Source organism: Anomaloglossus baeobatrachus, chromosome 4, assembly GCF_048569485.1.
Source record: "Anomaloglossus baeobatrachus isolate aAnoBae1 chromosome 4, aAnoBae1.hap1, whole genome shotgun sequence".
NCBI lineage: Eukaryota > Metazoa > Chordata > Amphibia > Anura > Aromobatidae > Anomaloglossus > Anomaloglossus baeobatrachus.
In genome coordinates, this window is record NC_134356.1 from 76050581 (window position 1) to 76067913 (window position 17333).

At 40.8% G+C, this 17333-nt stretch overlaps 2 protein-coding genes across 7 annotated transcripts in view; both read right to left on the reverse strand.

Annotated features, from left to right (window-relative positions):
* LOC142303207 (protocadherin gamma-B1-like) overlaps positions 1–17333 on the reverse strand; it is a 184571-nt gene that overhangs the window by 23053 nt on the left and 144185 nt on the right. The window lies entirely within an intron of this gene.
* LOC142300905 (protocadherin gamma-B2-like) lies at positions 23–16467 on the reverse strand. The gene is made up of 3 exons (XM_075341915.1): positions 15309–16467; positions 6417–7795; positions 23–31 (listed from the first exon to the last, which is right to left on the reverse strand). Exons 1-3 carry the CDS (start codon positions 16312–16314, stop codon positions 23–25), a joined length of 2394 nt encoding a protein of 797 aa, XP_075198030.1. The 5' UTR covers positions 16315–16467.

Genomic DNA, 17333 nt, shown 5'->3' on the forward strand with positions numbered 1-17333 from the left:
TAACACGTGCTTGCCTAAACAATCATGTAACCTAATAGAATAGGAGAATATGCAAGAGTAAAGGCATTTAAAGGGAACCTGTCACCAGATTTGGGGACTATAAGCTGTGGCCACCAGCACTGAGCTCTTATGCACAGCATTCTAGAATACTGTATATAAGTGACCAGGCCCCACTGTATAACGTAAACAATGCTTTTGTAATACTCACCTAGGGGGTGCTTTGGTTAGATGGGTGTCGCTACTCTCCTCCTCTCCCCAGTCCAGAACCTCCTCTCTGCTGCAATCTCCATCCTCCTTCTATCCAGCCCAGGCCAGCATTACGGCCCTGTGCAGGCGCACTTTCATCTGCCCTTCTGAGGGCAGATCAAAGTACTGTAATGCTCAGGTGTGAGGAAAGGTTAAAGATCTCCTGCACATGCACTCTACAATACTCAGGGCAGATCAAAGTGTACCTGCGCAGAATCTCAATGCCGGCTAGTGTGCATGATATAGGATGCGTCATGCACAATGGCCTCAGAAGAAGGAAAACAGCAATCGCTGCAGAGATAGAGAAGGTGCTGGACCAGAGAGAGAAGGTGCCGGACCAGAGAGCAACAACACCCATCAGAACGGACTGCCCCCTAGGTGAGTATTATAAAAACGATTTTACATTATACAGTACGGCCTGGGTTCTTATATACAGAATTCTAGAATGCTGTATATAAGAGCTCAGTAGTGGTAGCTGCTGCTTATAGTCACCAAATTTGATGTCAAGTTGCCTTTAAACACCAAAGAGTTTTCCAAAGATAAAATATGCATATCTTTAATGGGTTAACATATCAGAGTCTGGCAGTAATCTGGTTGGTTTCTGTGTTGAGACTCCTAACAGAGGCTCCATGGACCTTTTTGATTTGCATATTTCCCAGGGAGCAATGTACCTAGGATTTCACTGTCTTGAGCACCCTCGCTGGCTGCTGGCAGTGTTTTCTCTGGCTGGTCTCCCCGAGATCAGTGATTGTTTTGTTTTGTATCTGGCTGGTTTCTGTGTTGAGACTCCTAACAGAGGCTCCACAGACCTTTTTGATTTGCATATTTCCCAGGGGGCAATGTACCTAGGATTTCACTGTCTTGAGCGCCCGCGCTGGCTGCCGGCAGTGTTTTCTCTGGCTGGTCTCCCCGAGATCAGTGATTGTTTTGTTTTGCATCTGGCTGGTTTCTGTGTTGAGACTCCTAACAGAGGCTCCACGGACCTTTTTGATTTTCATATTTCCCAGGGGGCAATGTACCTAGGATTTCACTGTCTTGAGCGCCCGCGCTGGCTGCCGGCAGTGTTTTCTCTGGCTGGTCTCCCCGAGATCAGTGATTGTTTTGTTTTGCATCTGGCTGGTTTCTGTGTTGAGACTCCTAACAGAGGCTCCACGGACCTTTTTGATTTTCATATTTCCCAGGGGGCAATGTACCTAGGATTTCACTGTCTTGAGCGCCCTCGCTGGCTGCTGGCAGGGTTTTCTCTGGCTGGTCTCCCCGAGATCAGTGATTGTTTTGTTTTGTTGGTCTACTAGGCATTGCTCCCACCCAGCCAGAATCCTACTCCACACTGATGAGGGGCAATACCCCGAAACAGCTGTCTGTGGATGGATACCTGGCCTTGGTATTTCCCTTGTCATATCTTTAAACTTGTCAAAAAGTTGGATATTGACTAAAAGGGCCACTTAATATGGTGGTTATGGTGGTCCCCTAAAAAGAGTCACCCCTTGGCTGGGCCCTTCCCGGAGGGATATCTGGCTGGTTTCTGTGTTGAGACTCTTAACAGAGGCTCCACGGACCTTTTTCATTTGCATATTTCCCAGGGGGCAATGTACCTAGGATTTCACTGTCTTGAGCGCCCGCGCTGGCTGCCGGCAGTGTTTTCTCTGGCTGGTCTCCCCGAGATCAGTGATTGTTTTGTTTTGCATCTGGCTGGTTTCTGTGTTGAGACTCCTAACAGAGGCTCCACGGACCTTTTTGATTTTCATATTTCCCAGGGGGCAATGTACCTAGGATTTCACTGTCTTGAGCGCCCTCGCTGGCTGCTGGCAGGGTTTTCTCTGGCTGGTCTCCCCGAGATCAGTGATTGTTTTGTTTTGTTGGTCTACTAGGCATTGCTCCCACCCAGCCAGAATCCTACTCCACACTGATGAGGGGCAATACCCCGAAACAGCTGTCTGTGGATGGATACCTGGCCTTGGTATTTCCCTTGTCATATCTTTAAACTTGTCAAAAAGTTGGATATTGACTAAAAGGGCCACTTAATATGGTGGTTATGGTGGTCCCCTAAAAAGAGTCACTCCTTGGCTGGGCCCTTCCCGGAGAGATATCTGGCTGGTTTCTGTGTTGAGACTCCTAACAGAGGCTCCACGGACCTTTTTGATTTAAACACCAAAGAGTTTTCCAAAGATAAAATATGCATATCTTTAATGAGTTAACATGTCAGAGTCTGGCAGTAGTAATACAGAATGTGAAATAAGGCTATGGCTTTAGATACTTAAGCACTGGATAACATTTCTATATTCATAGTATGAAAACTTTGGATGGTGCTGCTAATCATTGGAACCATCTAAAGAAATATGAGAAAACAGAGGCATTGTAGTCCCCAGTTTTCCAGCCCACCGTCTAATGGAAGAATAATGAGTAAACTCAACATGATAAAGGAACAAGTACCCACTAAGATTTTTATATGAAAGCTGAAAAAAAACAGCCTGTAGCAAAAAGGAATTACAGTGACAAGCTAAAGATTAATGTGGGCATCACACAAGACGATCTTTCGTGGGACGCATCGTCGGGGTCACGGTTTTCGTGACGCACATCCGGCATCATACACGATATTGTCTCGTGTGACACCTCCGAGCGACACAGTAACGCTCACAAATCGTGAGTCGTGTACTCGTCGTTTACTTTAAAAAATCATTTATTTTTACTGGTGCAGGTTGCTCATCGTTCCCGTGGCAGCACACGTCGCTCCGTGTGACACCACGGGAACGATGAACAGCAGCTTACCTGCGTCACGCGGCTCCTGCCGGCTATGCGGAAGGAAGGAGGTGGGTGGGATGTTTACATCCCGCTCATCTACGCCCCTCCGCTTCTATTGGCCGGCAGCTGTGTGATGTCGCTGTGACGCCGAACGTTGCTCCCCCTTCAGGAAGAGGATGTTCGTCGTCCACCGCAAGGTCGCTCAGCAGGTAAGTACGTGTGACGGTGATTGAACGACTTTGTGCGACATGGGCAGCGATTTACCCATGATGCACAAACAACGGTGTCGGGTACGATCGCTCATGCAATCGCACGATAGATCGTACCATGTGAAGCCCGCTTAACAGTTTTAAACTTTTGACTTTCAGGCTCCATATCACACCAGTCATGACAGCTTTGAGCGTGAGACAATCTTAATTTTTTAGACAATCATCTTGCCTGTTTCATACAAACATTTGACTTGCGACTATTATCAGATGATTAGTTATGCTGATTCAGTTGTAAGAATATGAAATTTAGTCTGTCTATCCATTCCTAAGCCAAGAGGTGGACATCCAGGCAAAATATAAGATTCAACAAGTGGGCTCATCACAAGGTCTATTAGATCTGGCCACAAAAACACGGTTGTAGAGGTGGCTCTTAGTATTCATAATAGTGATGTCACAGATATCCATGCAAGTACTGTACTATGCACATTAAACAAGTCAGGAATGGTAGCCTGAAAAAAGGTGAAGAAGCCTCGACTTCAATATCATCATAAGAAGCGTCGACTCACGTTTTCAAAGAAGTAGGAGAGGTGGATAGTAGAAGATTGGAAAGAGGTGATTTGTAGCAATGAGACAAAAGTCAATAAACTGAGCTCTGATGGGGCAAATGGGCCTGGAAGAAAGAAATGAAAAAAGGGCTAACAGATTGAGAAATTGAAGGAACTGTCAAGTTCAGTGGAGGAAGTCTGAAGATATGTTGTTGTTTCACAGCCAAAGTTGTTGAATACTTGACCAGGATTAATGTAGTTCACAAATCACAATGCTGAGATATTTGCAAGTATCCTACAAGAGGAGTTACTTCATACACTCAAGTACTATGGGTATGAAAAGGGTAACATATTGTTCCAGCAGGATAATGATCTGAACCATTTGTCAAGATTGGCGAAGAAATGGTTCAAAAACAATTAAGTAAAGGTGCTGGATTGGTCCCCACAGTCCCAGTACTTAAAACCAATTAAACACTTGTGGCTAGAGAGAAAGAAAAAGATGTATACATATCCAAGTGAGTAAACCAGTATGCACCAACATTGGGACCATATCGAAAAGATCTGGGATCCGTTTCAGTCAAGCTTTGCTTGAATCTGATCGAAAACATGACCAGAAGGATTTAGTGTTGAAAGCCAAAGGAAATATACAAAATACTAACAAAATAATACCAAGACATCAAAGAAAAATTGTCAACAGTACATTATCAAGGAGGATGAAAACACAGCCAAATATTTATCACAAGCTCAGAGCCAGCACGCCAATCTTACTGCAAAATAATTAGTGACTTCAACATTGTAGAGTTATGGTAAAAATCAGCAATTATGAATATCCAAGCAACAGTTTTTAGATAAATTTTAGTATTAAAAAAAACAAAGAAAGTTGCTTTACGAACTTGTGTACTAGTACTCATGGGGCTTTGCCCACTGCAGGTGACAGTTATGGGCTACTGAATTGCAGGTCTAGTAGTTAGCACCATATGAAATGAAAATTAAATTAAAGTGAGGAATTGATTGTATCACATAAATAATAGCTAAGAATAAGGACAGATCCAGTAATGTTTCAGAACCAAGAATCACGTATTTTGTTTTGTGTACCTAGTAATGATTAAGCTTTTATCTGTTTCCATACCATTATTACCTTACAAATGGAACTTATATTGGAAGATGATCTATACAAGATTTATCACTTGGTTGACTAGACTAAATCTGTCTATTTTCCAATTTTTGCCCATTGGTAAGTAACCAGTCACAAAATTTCATGAAATAATCATTTTCATCCTGTTTGGGAAGCCAAACAGTTCTATACACATAAGTTAAATTCTAGAAGTGTTTGCTGAACTTCTTCTACCACATTAGAAAGTGTGCTGCATAAATCCGAAAAAAAAAACTATTTTAAAACTTGTAAAATAATGTTAATCAATAATCCGTTTTAAGAACTATAGGTGATACACCAGATTGAGATTTATTCGATAAAAGAAGACCAATTTATTCGGTACATAGTCACATAAAATTCAATATTTTCATGACCCTGACAGATAAAGTTAATGCTTGCTGGGAATCCTCCCCTCAGAGGTTTTGTTCCCATTTTTGGTAGAAATAAAAAAAAACTACCATTTCACATAACACAAAAACGTAACTGTATATTTTTTTTTTATAAAATTGTGTTCAATGTTAGAGGATGTACTCCAAATTTTAGAGGATGTCCTAATAATACTCAAGTACTCTCTAACCCATTCTTTTTGCACTGCAACTTCTCTACACATTTTTCACTAAAAGGAGAATCGAGGAAGAAGCTGTTCTATCCTGAAATGCTATTTACAAACCGAATCTATGGCAATATGCAAAAACATAGCTTTAAATGCTATGTAGTTACATTACCAAACCAGCGTCTACAAGGAAAAAAATGAAGTAACATCCTCCCTGCAGCCGCTTGCTTCCAGTCATCGCAGGAGTGCAGAGAGTTTTAATCGACACCACATATAGTGAGTGCAGCTTTAATGTAAGTTGAAGAGAAAATAAAACTACTTTCTTCCTAAAACCACTGCTCTAGTAAGCCAGCCACACAGGACGTAAATGCTAATTACCTGTATTTTACCATTATATCAGCAGGTAAATAGCATTGTTGGATGTGACAGGCTCCCTTTAAAGAATTTGAAACACTTCTCAGTTTGAAAACTGAAAAAAAGATACACATATAACTAACAATATGCATGTCTATGGTTATAAAACAATTATTTCCAAAATACATCTCTCATTATTAAAATAATAAACTTTCAGACACTGTAGTTCAAAGCAAAACATTTGAATTTTCTAAAATGCGAGCATTCATTTTTATTTTTCTAGAAAAAGGTATAAAGAATTGTGCAGTCTTAATGCTACTAATCAATATTAATGTTTTTTTAAAAAAGTTGTCACTTATTAGGCTAATAATTTTAGGACTCAACGGACTGAATTAAACCAAGAATCAACCTTCAGAAATATTTGTAATTTAAATTGATAATCAGAAAATACATATGTTAGTTATTGACTCCAATGTCATGCCTAAATGTCAGATGTTTAGAGTTTCATTTTCCTGGAAACCCATTACCATAATAGAAATGAATCTTGTAATTTTTAAAGTTACAATATACTTTATAGAATAATCCACTTAGCATATAATGGTATAAACTATTACCTGGTCTGTGCTTAGATCAAGCACAGTTCCTTGTTCTGTATTTTCAGCATCAATCAGATTTTCCACAGGAACATTCCCACTTGGATTCATGTAAGTAAAGTCACCATCAGAAGGATCTAGCGCCACACACATATTATATGAGTATGGTAAAGGTAACGATCCATCACTGTACATGGAGAATGTCCTGGGATCAATTGGAGGATACAGATTTGTAGCGAGAGAAGAGAAGGCTGGTAATGGTTTTGGCTGCTTACATTTGGATATAATCGCCACCATCACAGTTATTATAAAGAGCAAGGAAATAAGTGCAAGTCCAACCACTAAGTATAATTGTAAGTTGCTTTGAGTTTCTTCATCTTTCAGTTTGTTGCTGAGCTTAGGAACAACCTGCTGAAAGTCATCTGCAATAATAAGACTTAAGGTGGCTGTAGCAGAGAGCGCAGGATGTCCATTATCCTTCACCATCACTACAACCTTGTATTTTAACATGTCTGTTTCCTGAAAAATGTGTGATGTTCTGATCTCCCCTGTACGCTCATTTATCACAAAAAAAAATTGGTCTGATACTTGAATAAAGTGATAAGAGAGCCAGGAATTATGTCCAGAGTCTGCATCCACAGCTATCACTTTAGTTATTAAAGAGCCAAGCTCAGAAACAAAAGGTACCATCTCAAACACACCTGACCCACCAGTATCTGGTAATGGGTATAAGATCTTTGGTGCATTATCATTCTGGTCCATTATATGGATAAATAATGTAACATTGCTGCTCAGAGAGGGGGATCCATTGTCTGAGGCTGTAACTTCTATTAGAAACTCCTTGTTCTGTTCATAATCAAATGATCTTTGAGCATAAAGAACTCCGGTCTCTATATTGATGGAGAGATAAGACGTTATTGATGGAGATTCTGTAATGGTGCTGGAAATGAAGTAAATTATTTTAGCATTATCTCCAGTGTCAGGATCTGAGGCTTGTATACTGAATATTGAAGCTCCTGGTAGATTGTTCTCTGGTACATAAGCCACATAAGAAGATTTAGAAAATATTGGTGGGTTGTCATTGACATCAGATACATCCAATGTGAGAAGTCGTGTACTGGAAAGAGGTGGAGATCCCCTATCTGTAGCTATAATAGTGATATTATAACAAGATGCCTTTCCTCTGTCTATAACGGTTTGTAAAACAAGTCTATAATAAGTGTCTGATGACAATAGATCAAAGTGACCATTTTCAAGAATTTGGCAGTCAACATCTGCATTATCTCCAGAATCTTGGTCATGGACTTCAATCAGAGCGATCATTGTTCCAGGTGCAGAATCCTCAGGAACTGGAGAAGATAATGAGATGATGGATATCTCAGGAGCATTGTCATTTACATCTATGACGTCCACCAGAACGTTACAATTAGAGATGAGCGAACCGGTCGCGGTTCGGCTCGAGGCGGTTCGCCGAACGGGGGGTCTGGCTCGAGTTCGGCTCGTCGAACGTTCGACGAACCGAACTAGAACCAATAGGCTATAATGGGAGGCAATCACAAACACATAAAAATGCATTATAAATGTACACAAACAGTTAATAAACATTGCCATAACACTTACCGGTCCTCGCGATCCCTTCTGCACTCTGTCTCCTGCCGCTATTCCATCCGATGATCGCTGAATCCTCCCGGTGACCTGCACTGCCAGCAGAGAAGCAGGACCTATCGTGACGTCAAAATAGCCATGTGACCAGTCACGTGGCTATTATCTCATTGGCTACAGACTGGTCACATGACTATGACACGTCATGTAGGACCTGCGAGTGCATCTCTCCGGTACACGGTGCACATATGTGTATCGCCGTGTACCGGCGACATGCTCTAGCACACGGTCGACTCCCCGTTCCGTTAGGGACCGGCTGACACAGCCGGTCATTAACGGAGATCACCGTTGCCATAGCAACGCAGTTAGCGGTGACGTCACCGCTAACCGCGGCTCCGAGAGCACCGTTGCTATGGTAACGCGTCTGTCAGCGTTACCGCTAGCAGCCAGCAGTGATCACTCACGGAGTGAAGGCTGCACGCTGCTTCCCGATTGTAGTGAGCATTGTAGTTAGGATGGAGGTTCCCCAGCCCCAAGTGATGAGCTGGTGAATCTCATCCTTCCTCACTACAATCGTCACTACTACTACACTAGAAAGAAAGAAGACAGAAGAGCAGGATCGTGGAGGGCTGACAGGGGTAATAAAGATGGAGTCTCTAATGTGTCTGTGTATTTATTTCTATTAAAGTATTTTTTCTCTGTGTGGTGTCTTTTTTTAACCCTTTATTGGAGATTCTTAATGGCCGGGTCAAACGTGCCTGACATTAAGAATCTCTGGCTTAATACTGGCTGGTAAAACAAAGCCAGTATTAACTCATGATTACCCAACAAGCCACCCGGCTCCAGGGCTGTTGGAAGAGTTGGATACAGCGCCAGATGATGGCGCTTCTATGAGAGCGCCATTTTCTGGGACGGCTGCGGACTGAAATCCGCAGCAGAGGCGCCCACAAACCTCGGGCTAACCTGTGCTGCGGATTCCAATCCCCAGCTGCCTAGTTGTACCCGGCTGGACACAAAAATAGGGCGAAGCCCACGTCATTTGTTTTTTAATTATTTCATGAAATAAGTGAAATAATTAAAAAAAACGGGCTTCCCTATATTTTTGGTTCCCAGCCGGGTACAAATAGGCAACTGGGGGTTGGAGGCAGCCCGTGGCTGCCAGCTGTACCTGGCTAGCATACAAAAATATGGCGAAGCCCACGTCATTTTTTTGGTGGGCAAAAAACTTCTGCATACAGTCCTGGATGGAGTATGCTGAGCCTTGTAGTTCTGCAGCTGCTGTCTGCTCTTCTCCATACAGACAGACAGCAGCTGCAGAACTATAAGGCTCAGCATACTCCATCCAGGACTGTATGCAGAAGTTTTTTGCCCCCTGAAAAAATTATGTGGCTTCGCCATATTTTTGTATGCTAGCCAGGTACAGCAGGCAGGTACGGCTGCCCCCAACCCCCAGTTGCCTATTTGTACCCGGCTGGGAACCAAAAATAAAGGGAAGCCCTTTTTTTATTATTTCATGAATTTCATGAAATAATTAGAAAACAAATGACGTAGGCTTTGCCCCATTTTTGTGTCCAGCCAGGTACAACTAGGCAGCTGGGGATTGGAATCCGCACCACCGGTTGGCCTGAGCTTTCTGGGCCCCACTGCTGCGAATTGCAGTCTGCAGCCACCTCAGAAAATGGCATTTTCATAGAAGCGCCATCTTCTGGCGCTGTATCCAACTCTTCCAGCACCTGCCTGCTATACCTGGCTAGCATACAAAAATATGGCGAAGCTCACGTCCTTTTTTTGTAGCTTTTTGGCAAAAAAAAAAAAAAAAAATGCTTCCCTGGATTTTCCATTGCCAGTGAAGGTAACACCAAGCAGTGGGGGTTAGCAGCCAGTAGCTGCTTGGATTACCCTTAGCTAGCAATACAAAAAATGCAGTGGGAGCTAACATATATTTTTTTTAATTATTTATTTAAATAACTAAAAATAAAATGGGCTTCCCTGTATTTTGATTGCTGGACATCACAGTGCTGTAAAAATAAATCTTTAAAAAAATGACGTAGCGCTCCGCGGTATTTTTGATTCTCAGCGCAGATAAAGCAGACAGCTATGGGTTGCCACCCCCATCTGCCTGCCGTTACCTTGGTTGGCAATCAAAATACAGGGAAGCCCATTAATTTTTTCTATTTAAAAAATAGTTAAAAAAAAAAAATTACGTTGGGTCCCCCCATTTTTGATAGCCAGCTAGGGTAAAGCAGACGGCTGTAGCCTGAAAACCACAGCTGGCAGCTTTACCGTGGTTGGGGATCCAATGTGGAGGTCCCCTCAGGCTCTTTTTTATAATTATTTTATAAATATTAATAATTACACAATAAAAGTAGGGGACCCCCCAAATTGGATCACCAGCCAAGGTAAAGCGGACAGCTGTGGTCTGGTATTCTCAGGGTGGGAAGGTCCATAGTTATTGGGCCTTCACAGCCTAAAAATAGCAGGCCGCAGGCACCCCAGACGTGGCGCATCCACTAGATGCGCCAATCCTGGCGCTTCACCCCAGCTCATCCCGTGCCCTGGTGCAGTGGCAAACGGGGTAATAAATCGGGTTGATACTAGCTGTAAAGTCACCTGAGATCAAGCCCAGCAGTTTGTGATGTCATGGCGTCTATTAGATACCCAACATCATAAACTGTCAGTACTAACAAAAACAAAAAATCGACAAAAGAAATTTATTTGAAAAAACAGTCCCAAAACATTTCCTCTTTCACCAATTTATTGTAAGAAAAAAAATAAAGGGGTCCCACGACGACTCTGGACCGTCTAGAATATGGGGGGGGAGACACTCAGGGAACGTATCCCCCATTTTCTAGGAGTGCGGACCCTTCATGTGAGGAGTGTGGGTGCAATGAATCTGCACTCACTCTCCCCGGGTCCACAGCAGCAGAGTCCATGTCGTAATGGTTGCTACCAAAGCTGCAATGCCCTGCTCATGAGGTAAGGGCATGCCTAATCAGGAGAACTACTGTAGAGGAAGCTCTGCTCACTGGTATATAGGTGCTCAGAGGTAATAATAGATAAAATTAGTGAGTAACCTCGGCACTCTATATCTCCCAGACTAAGTCAGTAAGTCACAATGGATAGTAATGCAAAATCACTCTTTATTGGTCCGTATTAAGAAAATTTTTTTTTCATAAGCATATATGTTTTTGTCCAAAACAAGTTACAAATGACGTTTCGGCCTGAGCCTTCGTCAGATTGGACTTATCTGCATGTAATCATGAAAAATGACAATAATCAGTATCACATAAGAGTGAGAGAACAATAACATAAACTCGAACAATGTAGAGGTACAATTGGGATGCAGCAAAAAAATTGCAACACAGCAAGAAATGAAACACATGATACAAATGTCATAATACAGTACAAGGACAATATAGTAATGACAAATATGGGGTCAGAGTAGACTTAGACAGCTCTGGTACGAAAGAGATGTCAATCATAAAGTAACATGTGCAGTAGGTGTAGAGCTACACTATGCATGGCAGAGCTAATGGGTAGACCGACCATAGAAAAAGTAGAGAAAAAGTGGAGAAAAAGTGGAGAATAAGTGGAACATAAGAGGAGAAAAAGTGGAGAAAAAGTGGAGAAAAAAGTGGAGAAAAAGTGGAGAAAAAGTGGAGAAAAAGTGGAGAAAAAGTGGAGATTAAGAGGAGAAAAAGTGGAGAAAAAAGTGGAGAAAAAAGTGGAGAAAAAGTGGAGCATAAGAGGAGAAAAAGTGGAGAAAAAGTGGAGAAAAAAGTGGAGAAAAAGTGGAGCATAAGAGGAGAAAAAGTGGAGATTAAGAGGAGAAAAAGTGGAGAAAAAGTGGAGAAAAAGTGGAGCATAAGAGGAGAAAAAGTGGAGAAAAAAGTGAAGAAAAAGTGGAGAAAAAGTGGAGCATAAGAGGAGAAAAAGTGGAGAAAAAGAGGAGAAAAAGTGGAGAAAAAGTGGAGAAAAAGTGGAGCATAAGAGGAGAAAAAGTGGAGAAAAAGTGGAGAAAAAGTGGAGAAAAAGTGGAGCATAAGAGGAGAAAAAGTGGAGAAAAAAGTGAAGAAAAAGTGGAGAAAAAGTGGAGCATAAGAGGAGAAAAAGTGGAGAAAAAGTGGAGAAAAAGTGGAGAAAAAGTGGAGAAAAAAGTGAAGAAAAAGTGGAGAAAAAGTGGAGCATAAGAGGAGAAAAAGTGGAGAAAAAGAGGAGAAAAAGTGGAGAAAAAGTGGAGAAAAAGTGGAGCATAAGAGGAGAAAAAGTGGAGAAAAAGTGGAGAAAAAGTGGAGAAAAAGTGGAGCATAAGAGGAGAAAAAGTGGAGAAAAAGTGGAGCATAAGAGGAGAAAAAGTGGAGAAAAAAGTGAAGAAAAAGTGGAGAAAAAGTGGAGCATAAGAGGAGAAAAAGTGGAGAAAAAGAGGAGAAAAAGTGGAGAAAAAGTGGAGAAAAAGTGGAGCATAAGAGGAGAAAAAGTGGAGAAAAAGTGGAGAAAAAGTGGAGAAAAAGTGGAGCATAAGAGGAGAAAAAGTGGAGAAAAAAGTGAAGAAAAAGTGGAGAAAAAGTGGAGCATAAGAGGAGAAAAAGTGGAGAAAAAGTGGAGAAAAAGTGGAGAAAAAGTGGAGAAAAAGTGGAGCATAAGAGGAGAAAAAGTGGAGAAAAAGTGGAGCATAAGAGGAGAAAAAGTGGAGAAAAAAGTGAAGAAAAAGTGGAGAAAAAGTGGAGCATAAGAGGAGAAAAAGTGGAGAAAAAGAGGAGAAAAAGTGGAGAAAAAGTGGAGAAAAAGTGGAGCATAAGAGGAGAAAAAGTGGAGAAAAAGTGGAGAAAAAGTGGAGAAAAAGTGGAGCATAAGAGGAGAAAAAGTGGAGAAAAAAGTGAAGAAAAAGTGGAGAAAAAGTGGAGCATAAGAGGAGAAAAAGTGGAGAAAAAGTGGAGAAAAAGTGGAGAAAAAGTGGAGAAAAAGTGGAGCATAAGAGGAGAAAAAGTGGAGAAAAAAGTGGAGAAAAAGTGGAGCATAAGAGGAGAAAAAGTGGAGAAAAAGAGGAGAAAAAGTGGAGAAAAAGTGGAGAAAAAGTGGAGCATAAGAGGAGAAAAAGTGGAGAAAAAGTGGAGAAAAAGTGGAGAAAAAGTGGAGCATAAGAGGAGAAAAAGTGGAGAAAAAAGTGAAGAAAAAGTGGAGAAAAAGTGGAGCATAAGAGGAGAAAAAGTGGAGAAAAAGTGGAGAAAAAGTGGAGAAAAAGTGGAGAAAAAGTGGAGCATAAGAGGAGAAAAAGTGGAGAAAAAAGTGAAGAAAAAGTGGAGAAAAAGTGGAGCATAAGAGGAGAAAAAGTGGAGAAAAAGTGGAGAAAAAGTGGAGAAAAAGTGGAGAAAAAGTGGAGCATAAGAGGAGAAAAAGTGGAGAAAAAAGTGGAGAAAAAGTGGAGAAAAAGTGGAGAAAAAGTGGAGCATAAGTGGAGAAAAAGTGGAGAAAAAGTGGAGAAAAAGTGGAGAAAAAGTGGAGCATAAGAGGAGAAAAAGTGGAGAAAAAAGTGGAGAGAACGTGGAGAAAAAGTGGAGAAAAAGTGGAGCATAAGAGGAGAAAAAGTGGAGAAAAAGTGGAGAAAAAGTGGAGCATAAGAGGAGAAAAAGTGGAGAAAAAAGTGGAGAAAAAGTGGAGAAAAAGTGGAGAAAAAGTGGAGCATAAGAGGAGAAAAAGTGGAGATTAAGAGGAGAAAAAGTGGAGAAAAAGTGGAGAAAAAGTGGAGAAAAAGTGGAGAAAAAGTGGAGAAAAAGTGGAGAAAAAAATGGAGAAAAAGTGGAGAAAAAGTGGAGAGAAAGTGGAGAAAAAAATGGAGAAAAAGTGGAACACCCTTTGGTACCTTTCATGTGGCACTAAGGGGTGCTTAGCTTTGTATTTAGCCAAAAAAATGAAAAAAAAATGACATAGGGTTCCCCCTAGTTTTGTAGCCAGCTAGGGTAAAGCAGACGGCTGCAGCCTGCAGACCACAGCTGGCAACCTCACCTTGGCTGGTAATCCAAAACTGAGGGCACCCCACGCTGTTATTTTAAATTAAATAAATAATTAAAAAAAAAAACACGTAGGGGTCCCCCAAAATTGGATCACCAGCCAAGGTAAAGCAGACAGCTGGGGCCTGATATTCTCAGACTAGGGAGGTCCATGGTTATTGGAATCTCCCCAGCCTAAAAATAGCAGGCCGCAGCCGCCCCAGAAGTGGCGCATCCATTAGATGCGCCAATCCTGGTGCTTCGCCCCAGCTCATCCCGCGCCCTGGTGCGGTGGCAAACGGGGTAATATTTGGGGTTAATACCAGATGTGTAATGTCACCTGGCATCAAGCCCTGGGGTTGGTGAGGTCAGGCGTCTATCAGATACCCGACATCACCAACCCAGTCAGTAATAAAAAAAAATAGACGACAAACACATTTTTATTTGAAAAAACACTCCCCAAAACATTCCCTCTTTAACCAATTTATTAGATTGAAAAACAAATCCAGGTCTGGTGTAATCCAAGGGGTTGCCATGACGATCCACACTGTCCCAGTCAATGAAGAGCAGGATGTTCCCCATTGACTGGGAGAGCAGTGCAGTGACCTGAGCTAACATCAATGGGTCAGCCCAGGTCACTGCAGGGGGGTGACAAGTGCTGCTGTCAGCGAGGTACATTACCTGCGCTGATCTCCAGCACACTGACAGCCCCTGTCACTGAGGTCAATGACCGGCGCCTTCACAGCAAGTATCGCGAGAGGTCCGTGACGTCACCGCTAGTCAGTCTCGGGTCGGAAGCGATAGGTGATGTGACAAGCGGCGGCCATGGAGGACAGTGACAGCGCTGAGGTCTGGATGGCGGGACTTCATCACCGCAGGTAAGCCGAGCGAGCGAGCGAGCGAGCGAGCGGGCGGGCGGGGGGGGATGGGGGGGGATGGGGGGGGGGATGTGTGTGTGTGTGTGTGTTTGTGTATGTATGTGTACATGCCGCGGGCAGGAGGGGGCGGAGCGAGCTGAGCGGGAAAGTGTGGGCTTCCTGCACGTAACTAAGATAAACATCGGGTTACTAACCAAAGCGCTTTGCTTGGATACCCGATGTTTATCTTGGTTACCAGCTTGTGGCAGGCTGCCAGCGATGGCTCCTGCACACTGTAGCTGTAAAAAGCCCTGCTTTTTGCTGCTAGAACCGTTCTCGAACGTATCTAGAACTATCGAGCTTTTGCAAAAAGCTCGAGTTCTAGTTCGATCTAGAACATGCCCCAAAATCACTCGAGCCGCGAACTGGAGAACCACGAACCACGAACCGCGCTCAACTCTAGTTACAATGTGCTACAAGGCCTCCTCCATCCTTGGCTTGTACAGACAATTCATAACTTTCATTGACTTCAAAATCCAAGTTTCCATTCGTTTTTATTTCACCAGTAATTGAATTAATGCTAAATATTCCTGGCTGATGAATATTTGCAGGTGTTTTAATGAAAGAATATGTGATCTGTGCATTGACTCCTTCATCATTGTCTGTAGCATTCAACATGATCACTGTAGAATTAACTGGGATGTTTTCCTTTTTGGTGACTTTATACATATCTTTACTAAATATAGGGGCATTGTCATTGCCATCTATAACAATGATCTTTAGTAATGTTGTACCAGACCTGATAGGATTCCCTCCATCCAAGGCTAATAAAAATAATTCATGGGTGCCTTGTGTCTCTCGATCTAATGGTTTCTCTAGTACAAGCTCTGGATATTTAGTCCCATCTGTTCGGATAGTCTCAGTAAGGGTGAAATACTGATTATCACTGAGCTTGTATGTCTGCACTGAATTACTACCAATATCTGGATCTTCTGCACTTTGTAAAGCAAATCTTGCTCCTGGTGATGTAAACTCAATTATCTCCAATATTAATTTATCATGATAGAACTGTGGAGCATTATCATTTATATCCTGAATTTCAACTTTAAATTTATAATTTTTAAAAGGATTTTCAACCACAGCATCAAAATTTAACAAACATGGAGCTGCTCTCTTACGCAATGTCTCTCTGTCTATCCTGTCCTTTATATACAGGTTTCCATTATCTACATTTACATAGAAATATTTCTCTGCAGCTCTGGATACAATACTCAGTTTTCTAGATGAGAGCTGCTTAATATCTAATTCAAGGTCATCTGCAATATTTGCTATAACAGAGTCTTTCCTCATTTCTTCTACAATGGAATAATGAATCCGTCCAGAGACTGAGCAACAAAGATAAGAAAATAAGACATATATTACTTGCCATCTGATTCCTTTGTTGTTTTGTATAGAAGATCGAAGCTTGTCCATCTTCAATGATTATTTACTTTCCATAAAATATTGTGTAAGGGTTTATCATCCAATGTAAATGTTAAGCAGAAAAATGTTCACGATATTAACAATTGTATTTTTAAATTAAAACCTTAGCCCTTCATCCAGGAGAATCGAGAAAATGTCTGTCTTTCTTTCTGCAGCTCAGCAAAGAATGTGGCAGAGAAAAACACCAGTGGATTTTCAGTTCTGCATTTTTCTTCTTACTGGTTAAACAGCGGCGCTCAGAGGTGAAAAAACAGAATTGCAGTGTTCTAAATGATTATTTTGTAAGTATAAACTCCAAATTCTCAGAATACTTTCTCCTGCTATTCTTGAAAGCACTTTTAATTTGTTTCAGTTATTTCAACCCTATGCTGGTATTAACACATCCAATATATATATATATATATATATATATATATATATATATATATATATATATATATATATATTGATGTGTTAATACCAGCATAGGGTTAAAATAACATATATATATGCATCTATATATATAGATAGATACATATATATACATATATATATATATAAAATATATATTTATTTTTTATTTTTATATATATATATATATATATAAATACAGAATTCTTTAATGCAAAGAGTTATATTTTCATTCATTCCCAATAATTATAATATTAATAATAATATATAGAAAATAGGAAATGCAACACAATAATATGCTACAAAATATATATATATATATATATATATATATATATATATATATATATACTGTATATATACATATACAAATACAATCAAATATATATATATATATATATTTATATCTAAAATATCTAAACAAAAAATTAAATAAATAAGTATATATATCAATTCAATAATTAAATAGTTTAAAGAATTCTTTAATGCAAAGATACATATTTTTTTTTCAAATAATAATAATACATAGAAAATGGGAAATGCAAGACATTAAATATGCTAAAAATATTTAAAAGCACAAAGTAAAATATTACAAGTTGCTGATTACCAGGATGAATATC

Excerpts from the sequence above, each read along its gene's own strand:
- LOC142300905 (XM_075341915.1), bottom strand. The coding sequence starts at position 16,314 with ATGGACAAGCTTCGATCTTCTATACAAAACAACAAAGGAATCAGATGG. Across the intron at positions 7,796-15,308 it reads AGGAGGCCTTGTAGCACATT|ATGTAAATGACAATGCTCCT; the intron begins GTAACTAGAGTT and ends TGGACGTCATAG.